This window comes from Vipera berus, assembly GCF_964194415.1.
Source record: "Vipera berus genome assembly, chromosome: 1".
Classification (NCBI taxonomy): Eukaryota; Metazoa; Chordata; class Lepidosauria; order Squamata; family Viperidae; genus Vipera; species Vipera berus.
In genome coordinates this window covers 91,283,640-91,296,036 of record NC_138202.1, presented here as the reverse complement: position 1 = coordinate 91,296,036, position 12,397 = coordinate 91,283,640, and the positions used below count along the sequence as shown (strand labels likewise).

Genomic DNA, 12,397 nt, shown 5'->3' with positions numbered 1-12,397 from the left:
AAGTTCTTCGTCTTTTTCCCCCCCTTTTTTGTCAAATGCATAAAGTAGACAGTTCCCATGAAAATAGGAGCTTTTTGAGTCACCAAATGTAAAAGAGATATGGGTCTAATTAGTTAATTATATTTTTTCAAGGTTTTTTTTTCCCCAGTGTATTCAAACGCCACCATTTAAGAGGGTGGGGGAAAAAGTTCGCTTCCCTCTCTCCTCATAGGGGGAGGCAATTTCAGAGGGCTTTTAACAGGAAAAGAAAGGAAAGTTGTATAGGTAGAAGGCAGTTCCCACCCAGTTTGTCCGCTGTGCTTTCAGGTGCTAAGTTGTTAGTTTGGCCTCAGTTGGAAACGGCATTAATGATGGGCCATGGGAGTGGCTGATCCTTTCTTCATCAGTCCAAAGAGCTGCTCCAAGTTGATGGGAGGGCTGCTGCCTTTCCAAAATCAATTTGAGAGTGCTCTTCCTTGCTCGTCACCTCTCCAGGGTGACTTTTGACCCCTTTCAGGGGTCCCCTGGTGAAAGAAAGCCAGACAGAAGGAGGAGCGATCACCCTATATGTCTGCCAGCAACACGATCCAGAACCAAAAAAAAAAAGTTTTCCTTTTAAGCTTTTTCAGAATCCTGAAATACAGCAAATTACTATAGATATATTTTTGTATTGTTCTGTATTATAGAAGCCATCTTGTATGTAATTTCTAAGAAGGGTAATATAGGGCGTGGGGAGAGAAAGAGAAAAAAAGTGAACCAATTTTCTAGATCTACATTCCAAAGCTTGCAGTGGTTTCCTAAAAGGAGAAAGAGACATTTTAAGAGAAAACTTATTTTCTAGAAGGGCAAAAATTCTCATCATGAGAAATATAAAGCCTATAAATGTGAGTGTGCAAGTTAAGCTTTAATCCATGGCCATCTTGCAGATATGAACTTAACATGGGTCTCTTATTCTTGAAACATCTGATTTATCTTCTAGCATTATACAAATTGATTATAAATTATTTACATTGTCAGTGGAGAGAGAGACAAAAGAATTCTCTACACCCTGTCAAAGCAATCTACAAATATAGAGTATAAACATTTGTTATGGACAACTCCCAGACTCCTTAATCACGTACAGAAGATCTTTACTAGACAGCTATCTTTTTATCTTTGGAAGGCAATACAAGAGATACTCAACTGAATAACCTTGAATGTTAGCAGAGAACTGGCAAATGATTTTGGGAATAATTCTTCAATGGAATCACCTCTCTGTTGCATTCTGATTTAAAGCAAATGTTAAAATTTTGTATTTCTTTTTCACAGTAACAGTCTTAATACAATTATACTGCTCTCTCTTGCTCTCCATTATCCTTATAATGCTACCTTAGCAGCTTAAATCATGAAATTATCCTGGATAAGTTGTGTTTAATTTAAATTGGCAAATCTTACCAAGCAATGCTGAAAGCAGTTTGCAGAGAACGCTCAGAATGCTGGACTTGTATATTTCAATGGTAGCTACAAATATTTTTAATAAGCAAATATGTAAGGATTAAAACTATTCAATATTTCTAAATTCAGCATAGATGCTGTAGCACCACAAATCAGCTGAAATCTCAATGTAAGATTCAAACTTGGCAAGCTTATTAAAATTTGAGTTTTGAAGGCCAAAAGATTTGAATCAAACTGATTTGAAATTTTCTTTGATAAATGCCACTGTCAGTTATGGTTGCCTACAGCTGCTTCATTTTGTGGCCAAATGGGATGAAATGAAACTGAAAATAACAAGACTGAGACGTCTTTTAGAGGACATTAACTGTGATGCCAAGTTTTGGCTGAATACATCAAAGGTTAGACTGTAGTCATTTCTTGAAATATCTCCTTCCTTTCTTTCAAAGCAGCAATAGCAGAGATAAAAATGATAAAGCCGACCAGCCTCTTTGAAATCCTTTCTGTACTTCTTGAGAACTTCCAGAAGTACAGGCAGGATTTCAAAGTGGCAGAGGAACTAGAGATCAAATTGCCAAAATACACTGGATCATGGAGAAAGCTAGGGAGTTTCAGAAAAGCATCTACTTCTGCTTCATTGACTATGCTAAAGCCTTTGATTGTGTGTATCACAACAAACTGTGGCAAGTTCTTAAATCTATCTATCTATCTATCTATCTATCTATTATCTATCTATCTATCTATCTATCTATCTATCTATCTATCTATCTATCTATCTATCTATCTCTTTCCCACCTTTATTATGCAATAATGTTTTGGATGTTAGACTATTTTAGACCACTCATGAAGTTAATCATTCCAGGAACAGGAAAAAACAGACAAAAGATAGAAAAGAAAAATAAGTAATTGGTTCTTCAGGGAGAATTAAACATTAGGTAAAGACAGACTGAAATATCTAAAAAATGTCAGATATGGAATGTAGAAATTAATAAAGCAGGGCATCCTTGAAAAAGAATTTGGAAGATATTATTCAAAATGCATGGAAGAAGGACATATTAAAGGAGCTATGACTTTTTTCCAGTTTTAAAACAAAACAGAAGAAAAGAAAAAATTAAAGAGGCGCTATAGTTGTAACAAAACACCTTTTCCAAAATATTTTTGGAGCATGTACAAAGACTACAAATATCACAGTTAAGACATATACACTGGGATTAACTAAAAATAAAGTTAAAAAACATGTGCTTAAGGAAAGACTGTCACAAAAGGAAAAGCATATCAGCAAAAAAATAAATCTGAATCTTGGATTTTGCATAAACAATTTCTCAGAAATATGGGACAGACAACAAAGTATTACTCCCTTAAGTGTGGAGGTATAAGAAACTGGTGTGATTAATTAATCATTTGAACTGTTGTGATTAAACTCATCTGTTGATTATTAATGTCTCAGCTTTGTCCACTTATGGAAGGAAAGTTGCTTGATAGCTCCGAAGCCAAAAAGTTCATCAAATCTCTGAATTGTTACCTAATCCCTCCAGACCTAATAATTAACTGAAACATTTAACTGATTTAATAATATTTGAGCTAAATCAAATTCACATTTTCACACAGACTTAACTGGGTCTAAGTTTTGTCTCTTCATTTGTGCCTGGATTAATTGTCTGCATGTAAACATATTTCTATTATGTTACAGATAAAGCTATGAGGAATGGGGCTTACAAGCTCTGAATGTTACATAACTCTGCTCTTGTAGATCTATTCATGATCAAACATTGAGTGGGCCAACTGTATACTAAGCTCATATCTTCTAACAAACCTGTAGCATATGTAAACCAATAGCCACGTTATCATTTACATCTAATACAGGAGCCACACAGTCTCTCCAGATTTTCTATAATCATCCTAGTTTAACCATTTTCTCTCATATTTATTTATTTATTTATTTTAATTCCATTTATATCCCGCCCTTCTCCGAAGACTCAGGGCGGCTTACAAGCTTAGCAGTAGCCTTCATTCTATGTATATGCCTGCTTGTTAGGGCTTTCACACACACACACACCCCAAGCGGCATTATTACAAAGTCAGCTTATTGCCCCCAACAATCTGGGTCCTCATTGCTACAGATTTAATAAGTATACCACAGCTGGGCTGTAAATAGAAACAATCACTAGAAGGTTGAAAAAGGAGTAATAGTAATCCAGATATGTATGAAAACAAACTGTGTATGCTACATTAAGTTCTGAAAGGGAATTAAGCACACATTGTCAGTTAATTTCTCCAAAAGCCCACCAGCTGTGCTGGTATATGCAAACAACAACAACAACCTTTATATTTTGTTCTCAATTGTTATGTTTCAATCTGAGAATAAGAACTTGGAAATTGTATGCTGCTTAGAGTCAGTCTCAGTTGAAACAGTTTATGTGAAATACATACATATAAATAGAATTGTTTTCAGTACCTCAGTCTTTGACTGCCTGGATTAGTCCCTGCAGTTTTTCCTGGCAAAGATTTTAGAAGTGGTTCAACCTTGTTTCTTTTCTAGGGCTGAGAAAGTATGACTGGACCAAGATTACCCAATTGGCTTCAAGCCTAAAACCAGACTAGAACTCATAGTCTCCCAGTTTCTTCTCTGGTGCCTTAATCTATATACCAAATCGACTCTCCCATAACCAGCCAGTACAAGATGGTGTATATATAATTATTATGAAGCACCTACTCACATGTTCATTGCCAGAAAAAGTAGTGGAATCTAAACTTCAAAAAAGTTATCAAAAGGTTTACATAATTACTTCTCTTCCTATGTTCAGGCTGTGAATGTAGTTGCTAATGTAATGTGGCACCACCTACACATAAGGGACTTCAGGGAAGTTACAAAATCAAGTTTAGAGCCAGCAGTTCCCAAGCTGAGATGTCAGTTTTAAAAATAATTGGCAATCGATCCAATAGTTCAGTGTAACAAAACTAGAAGAGAAGGTGATGGATTTGAATGACCTAGGGATATAAGGCAGAAAGCGAATCTTCACTTTGAGCTTTTCCATACTGCACCCTTAAACTAATGAACTCTCATGCATAAACTAACTGGAAATAAAGCCTGCTTAAAAATCCTTTTCTACATTTTATCCTCCTCTGCTTTGGCCATGATGATAGTCCAATTTTCTACTACAGTCCCTGACATGCATTTCCTTTCTCCTTTACTATTCCTGGATAAGGTTTTTTTTTAAAGCCCTTAGTTATATTATTTTCCCTGTCACTAAGGCTACAAGGAAATTTCACCTGGTTAAAAACATAACAAAATAGACAGGCACGCATCCGTACTATTCCACTGTTCTATCAATGAAGTTATTTGTTAAAAAAATGGTTGTGGAGGGCAGATGCAATGACCAGAGAGTGCTTTCCTGCTGCAGTACACAAATAATGAATTAGAGTTGTTTGCCTACAATGAAATGGAGAGCAGCAGGAATTCAGGCAGACCATCTGAGTCAGAAAGCAGGGTTTTTGTTGTTGTTGTTGAAAAAGGTGGGTAGAGATTGCCTTCATGTGGACTGTGGATGAATAGAGAATGACATAGTGCGTTCCTACATTGAGCAGTGGTCAGCAGCTCATGCTCACAGTGAGCAAGCTTGTTATAAAGATCAGACCTTCCTCGGAGGAAAATTCACACTGTTTTTACAGCTTGCACCTAGTATGCAACTGAAGTGCTTATCTAACAGTGCCATGTTGTGTATCCTAGAATTTCTACTCAGCTTTTGCCAAGTTCTTATGCCAATTCTGCCATATTTTAGGGTAGAAAAAAAATGAGAACAAACAGTTCAGTGAGAATTCATGGAATATGGGTTAAATGGAAGAAAATATAGGTAGCTGGGGTTGAACTGTGAAGTCCTTGGTGCTCCGTCTGCATCGTTGTTTGTTTGCAGGAATCTCATTACCCAGTAGGTAACATCATCAGTGCTAGTGAGTATGAGGTTTACTCTACAGGGTGGGAAGACAGGGTTCTCCAGGGAGTAGTGACAAACAGCTTAGAGCGCAGCTGTCAAACTCGCTGCATCACATGATGTGTTGCGACGTACCGTGAGGTGTTTTTTTTTTTGCATTGCTGGAGGTGGGATGGGTGTGGCATCTGTATGATGCAACCGGCCCATGGGCCGGCAGTTTGACACCCCCAGCTTAGAGCATCAGGGGGTCCACAATATGGGTTGAGCGTGGACTGGAAAAATAACAAGCAGAAGAGAGCAAAAATGTTCCACTTCACAAAGCTCATTTTCAAATGAATTTGAAGGCTTTAGAGGGGCTATCAACAGCAAACTAATTCTGGAAACTCTGACATGGAATTGGAGTTCCTATTTCCCTCCAGAAGAGCCCTTAGTGACAGAAATCTTCCCTGCTGACTCTATCCCACCACTTAGCCCTAAGCATAGAAAGGGACGTATTCAATGATAGACAGGTGCAGGGTGGCTTTCTGAGAAACAAAACCAAGTATGAACTACATGTAAGTAAGACACCCATGGATGGGAAAACCCCAAAGCAAGCTCTGCTGGCTGGCAGATCAACATGCACTCTAAAATGACAGCTTTAAAAGCTTTTAGGTAACTGGCAGCCGAAACAATATTTCGTTCATCAGCCTTCCTGATGAACTTGCCTAGCTGGTTCTTTTTTGCTGCTGGTGGTGGAACCCCAAATTTCTTAACCTGCCCTGGAAATTATTTCTTCTAACCAAGTATTTTATCCTGAAGCAGGGAGGAGGAAATGAAATATTGTGGGCAGAATTCTATGTGGCAGGTGCAATTTTTTTTCTCTTCCTCATGTTAGTTACTGACATGGAATATGCAATGTGATTCATACTGCAAGTACATTGTGATTGTTGTATGCGACCATATTTTTGAAAGTGAAAATGCCTTGGTACTGGTATTTATATGCCCATCACTACTATTACTTTGATTTGCTATTCCTATTTACCAAATGCAAATGTGCCAAAATTGGAAGTAGGTACATACAAACAGCACAAAAGCATCTCCAATTTGAAATGCATATTAGATGACCCAAACAATTCATAGCCCAACAGTGAATTATCATCGCTGAGCTCCAAATGGATACAAAATGTGTGGATTTCATCCAGCTAAGTGCAGTAAAGAAATGAAACTATTTCTAATATTGGGGAGACAGCAGGCTATAAATATAAAGAAGGCTCCGGATTGTGGATAAAGGATGTATAATAGACTTGATTTAGAAATGTGCATAGTTAACAAGCCTTTTTCCTCTTTGTTTTAGAAAATTAAGACTTGTATTTTATATTCCTCAATATTGCAAGATAAATGATCGGATTCTTCAACACTGCAACAAATAAATCCGAATTCAGTGAAACATATACTCTGGATTTGAATCAAAGGGCTCTCATGGAATCTTGGAGCATATATTGCAAATGCCATAAGCTTAAAGTTTCTGAAAAATACAGTTATGTTTTTAATTGAATTTGCAAATGTATTCCTTAGGATAATTGCCAAGAAAGTTGAAAACTTTCTATGGATTGAAAGTATATATGGATGCACCCAGCTTCCAAAGAATTTACCAAAATTGCAGGAAATAAAGCATAACCTCATATGTCATGTGAATTTGGTTCTTAATATATACTTTTCCATCTTTTGCAGATTTGAAAGTTGGCATATAAGTGAAATTGGGACTAGAAATAAGTTTGTTCTGCTTGAAGACAAATGTGAAATAGCAAAAATATAGTTAGTGACATAGCCTTTTACATTTGCTGCAAAACACTGGGAGAAGAAGGCATGGAAAATTATGTTCTCTCCTCCTCCTCTTCCAGCACACATTATCATTGTTTTTTATTGTGGCTGTTCTAAAACATCTTAGGGCTATTTCTTATAATACCTTTGATAGTTGAACTCATTTCAGTCATCAGAATTGCTGCAGCAATAAGCTTGGGTGTTTCATCAAACTTATTGCCCAGATAAGGAGGGAGGCTGACAACCCTTGCACTGTGTGCTGATATTTTTACAGATAACACCCTCAAGACATTAGTCTTAAATGCCAGGAGAAAGAAGCTTCCCCCCCCTTCTTCTATTTGCAGTTTTAAACAATAAAACTTGCATTGACCTAAAACCACTGCATAGCTCTCTACTCAGAAATAGCCCACTGAGTTCAAAGGATCTTATTTATTTTTTTTAGGAAATTGGTACAGTATATTATCGCAGTTATTTCTGCAGTGTGCTGCATTCAGGGGTATGGATATAGATGGATATACTCAAACTGCATGCCTATATTTACAGCCTATTTACAATTAGATCCAGGGCAAAGGCTGTATTGTATAAAGATCTCCATTCCAAAGCAGAGTTTACTAGTCCCATGATCTTTTATCAAGTAACGTAGCTATAATGAATGCCTTCTAATTTCATCGGAGAGTCAACTATATGATCCTTCTGCCACCATCTGGGTCATCCTGAACCTATGAATGCAGCTAAAGAATCCCAATTGCATAATTGATGAGTTTTTTAAATTACTTTTCTTTAGGAATTGATTTCCTGCATTTATTTTGGGGTTTTAATATACTATTTTCCCCTCTAAAACAGATAGTCTTCAATTATGCACTTCCTAAACATGTTTTCTGCATGCTCAAAATGTGCTGGGTCAGCTTGCTTAATGAATAACATATAGTAACTTGGAAACTGGATTGTGTTATTGTTAGTTGCATAAGACCCACTGGTCTTCCTTTTACAAGCATAATAATACCATTTTGTCATACCAAGCTTTGAGACCAAAACTTCTTAAACATGCCCAAACCTATAAACACACACCAAAGCACACATAGCATACCTTGGGATGTTTTGACATAGTAATACACGTGACTCATTTTAGGGAATTTCCCATTGATGGAAGTTGGGTGATCTAAACATATAATGAACACATGGATAAATAAATGCATAGGAAATGCTCAGATGTCTCCTCTTTTGGAATCACCAAAGAATTGGTTAGTTCCATTGGTTAATAGCCATAAGATATGCTCCATAAATGTATCCAACACAGATTTACTCAAAGGATATTCCCCAATTTATGTATATGTGTGTCTATTTCGATGTATGTCTCCATATACATATATACACATACACACATTTTCTACAACTAGTATAAATCAACAGTTTTGTTCATGAATAAAGATCAGTGAGAATTTTGTTGTGTTCCTTTTTTAAAAAAAAGAAAACTATTACCAAGTATTACCAAGTACCACACCCATTTTTGAATTGAATGGAAAGATGTTGCAGTTTGAAAATAGAAATAAACCTAAATTGTTAGGCTTGTCCATATTCATTTGTAAAAGTATCTCTGAAGAGTTTGCAAAGGAGGGGACATGGAAACACAGATGAAAATAATAGAGAGGTCACTTACTGTGGCTTGCTGTTTTTCTGCCTTCTCAGTTGCCTCATTAAGTTGTTTTTGAAAGGTCTCCTGGAGCGATTTCATTTCTTCCCTAGTTTATTGAAGAAACAAAACACAAACTTCATCTCTATTGGCCATTAAGAAATAATGCCTTTGTTTTCTCTTATTTCATGACAAGGCACTTTTAATTACACCAAACAGCTATTGTTTCTGCTTTCCTGAAGTGGCTTATTAATACAGCTACATAAAACAACCAGTGCACACCAGTAAAATTCTTAAAGGAAAATTCAGAAATAGGAAATTGTCTCTCTTTGCGTCTGCTATGTAGCCTGCTGTGGAAGATATTGTCACTTGAATAATTCTGGCTGGTCAAAAAAAGTACAATTGCTGTAAGCAAAGAAACTCTAATGGCAAGTTGAATCAGAATGAGATTATTGTAAGTGGAAACCATTCTGTATTTTATTTTAAAACAAATGAGCAAAAAAGCTTGTTAAATATTAAATGTAATTATTTGCATTCTTGTTTCCAAAGTAAGTCCCCTAGTTACAAAATTATGGTCAGAAACAACCACTAGAAAAAGACACGTTCAGTTAATCTTGAATTCTTAGAGGAACAAAGGCAGATCTTAAGCTTCATTAGTGTCAAGAAATGATATGTGTTTTTTTTTTCCTACAAGGCAAATCACACTTAAGGCCAATTCAGTTTCTTTTGCAGAGATCAGATAGGATATACTTGTTTCCAAAGACACATCCTCTATAATGCATAACCAAGTTTCTCTTCCTACTAAATGCTTCCTATGTTTTCAATAGCTTACACAGCACTCATTTAGTGAATTAGTTTATTTCCTACTGAAATATCTGCACTATAAGCATTCTAGTGTACTGCTAGATATAATAGAGTCATCATATTTGAACTTCATAAAAGAATGTACAAGACTATTTTTATTCCACTTTTTCTTGGGAATGCAAGTGCCATATACATTATGGGGGGAAAATCCCTTTCATCTCAACAATCCTAAACAAGGTAGATGAAAGCTGCTAAAGAATGTACTGTGCAAATCTATCCAATGTACTCATAGTCAAGAGAAGGCTTCATTCTTCATTCACCCTGGTCCAAATCCAACTTTTTATGCAAATGAACAGAAACCCATTCTTACTTACACACCCAAACGTATCATACATACATATTCTCCTCCTAAATCTTCTTCACTGCATAGGCCTACAATAAGAAATAGAAGGCTAGATCCTAGAAGGCAATTCTAAGATGGATGTGAAAGGGGGAAAAAAGTGTGTTCCTGTGGAAACAGGAAGAAAAGAAGCCAGGTTCTGGACTGGGAATCAGGTTTACTGTGGGGAGAACAGAAGGACAATGGGTCTGTTAAGTTGGGTTCAAGAATCAGAGATGACACAGGTTCGGGAGTTACATTGCTTTATTGAGGAACATGGCCGAACTGGGGAACAAAGGATTTCAGCCCTCATTTATACCTGGCCAGGTAACTACCTAGCCAATGGGTTAAAATCTAAGCGTCCTTTCGGCTGGTCAGCCAATCCCTTTAAATCTGGCTCTCCCGCCAAATGCTGTCTCTTTGTTCTGGCTTCCCGCCGAACGCTGTTCCTGCTTGCTGTTCCTGCACAGAGCTGTCCAGCTCTGCGCCTCCTTAATTCACTGACCCCTCACGTGTATTCAGAACCTGCATACACTACACCCCTTCCCCCATGTCAGGAACACACCTTCGTTCCCATTTACTTCTTTCCCTGTACCCACACTATCAATACAACTTACCCACAACCCCCTACCCCCCTCAAGTACGTACATAATCTGAGACGTAGGCTGGAGGCCTGTGGGCTCAGCCAGACCCCCCAGGCTTGATATTGTCCTTTGAGCTTATGCTTCTTTGGTTATGCTCCCCCGGTGCTGCTGAAAAAGATGATGAGGTTTCAGGTGTGGTCGCCCCAGGTGACATCAGTACCTCACTTTGATCCAGCTGTTGATGAGATCAGAGCAGTTCCAACCCCTCTGAGTTGGGAACTATCTCCCTGTTTGCTGTGTCTCTTTGGTCACTCTGAATCACTACAGGTTGGGTGTCTCTTTGGTCACTCTGAGTCACTATAGGTTGGAGTGAGGCCTCTTTCCCATTATTAGCTGGGCCCCTCTCAGGAGCTTGATGCCTGAGTTGGTCAACATGTCTCCTCCACAGTAACCCCCCCTCCACCCTAATGATGTAAGATACTGGTCCCGTCTGCTCAACTACTTTCCCTTGCACCCATGTATCCTTGGAGCTATAGTTCCTAGCCCAGATGAGGTCCCCCATTGTAAATTCCCTGGAAACCTTTGGGTGTTCCACATCTGCCGCCACTCTGTCTGGGTGTAGTCTGTCAAGAGTGGTTATGAGGCGCCTTCCCCAACGAAGTTCTGCTGGGCTCTTCCCAGTTGTGGTGCAGGGAGTGGTGTGTTTGTGCAACAGGAATTTGGCCAAATGTTGTTTCCAATTTCCATGGATGATGCACTTCAATGCGTCCTTTGTGGTGCGTACTGCCCGTTCAGCCAAGCCATTACTGGAGGGGTGGAAGGGAGCCGAGGTGATGTGTCTAATCCCATTGGTCTTCAAAAACACCTGGAATTCCAAGGAGGTAAGTTGTGGACCGTTATCAGAGACCAATACATCAGGAAGGCCATGAGTGGCAAAGAGCCCCATGAGCACCTGGACAGTCCCTGATGTGGTCAAGATACTGACTGGCACCACCTCCAACCATTTGGAGTGGCTGTCTACTACTATCAAGAATGATTGGTTGTGCAGGGGGCCTGCATAGTCAATGTGTATCTGGGACCAGGGTGTGTGTGTCTCCTCCCACTTGTGAACAAGGGCATGTGGCTGTGGTGGCCGAGATTTTTGGCAAATGTAACAGCCAGCTACTTGTTCTTCAATATCTTTGTTAAGGCCCAGCCACCACAGATAGCTCCTTGCCAATGCCTTCATCTGTATGACCCCTGGATGCCCCTCGTGTAGTGAGTGGATTACTCTGTTCCTCAATGTTTGTGGTATGATGACCCTGCATCCCCACAATAGACAACACTAGTGTGAGGATAATTTAATTTAATTTAATTTAATATTTGCATTTGTATACCGCCCTTTCCCTGAGGACTCAGGGCGGTTTACAGGGAATTAAAAATCAAAACATACAAAAGTTAAAACCAATTAAAAAGCATTAAATTCACCCTGTACATTAAAACCCCAGTTAAAATTTTCTCCTCAGCCTGGGCCCGAGAGCTCAAAGAGCCAGGTCTTCAGGCCCCGGCGGAATGATCGGAGGTCGGGAGCAGTCCTCAACTCTACCGGCAGCTGGTTCCAGAGGGCAGGCGCTCCCACTGAGAAGGCCCTATCCCTGGGTGTCACCCGCCGGCAATCTCTCACCGGCGGCACCCTGAGCAGACCCTCCCTGTGAGAGCGCACTGGGCGAAGGGCGTTTGATGCCGGCAGCAGGTGTTCCCTCAAATAACCCGGACCCAGGCCATGTAGGGCTTTATAGGTGATAACCAGCACCTTGAATTTCACCCGGAGGGCAACCGGAAGCCAATGCAGCTCGCGGAGTAGAGGTGTTACATGGGAGTA

The 12,397-nt window shown here is 39.0% G+C and overlaps 1 protein-coding gene across 1 annotated transcript in view; it reads right to left on the bottom strand.

Annotated features, from left to right (window-relative positions):
* The window catches only part of LUZP2 (leucine zipper protein 2), a gene marked incomplete at both ends in the record, with an annotated part of 417,062 nt that overhangs the window by 155,056 nt on the left and 249,609 nt on the right, over window positions 1-12,397 (bottom strand). The window contains one exon of the mRNA XM_081314356.1: window positions 8,797-8,878. Coding sequence (XP_081170482.1) covers window positions 8,797-8,878 — 82 coding nt within the window. The remainder of the gene's footprint in view (window positions 1-8,796; window positions 8,879-12,397) is intronic.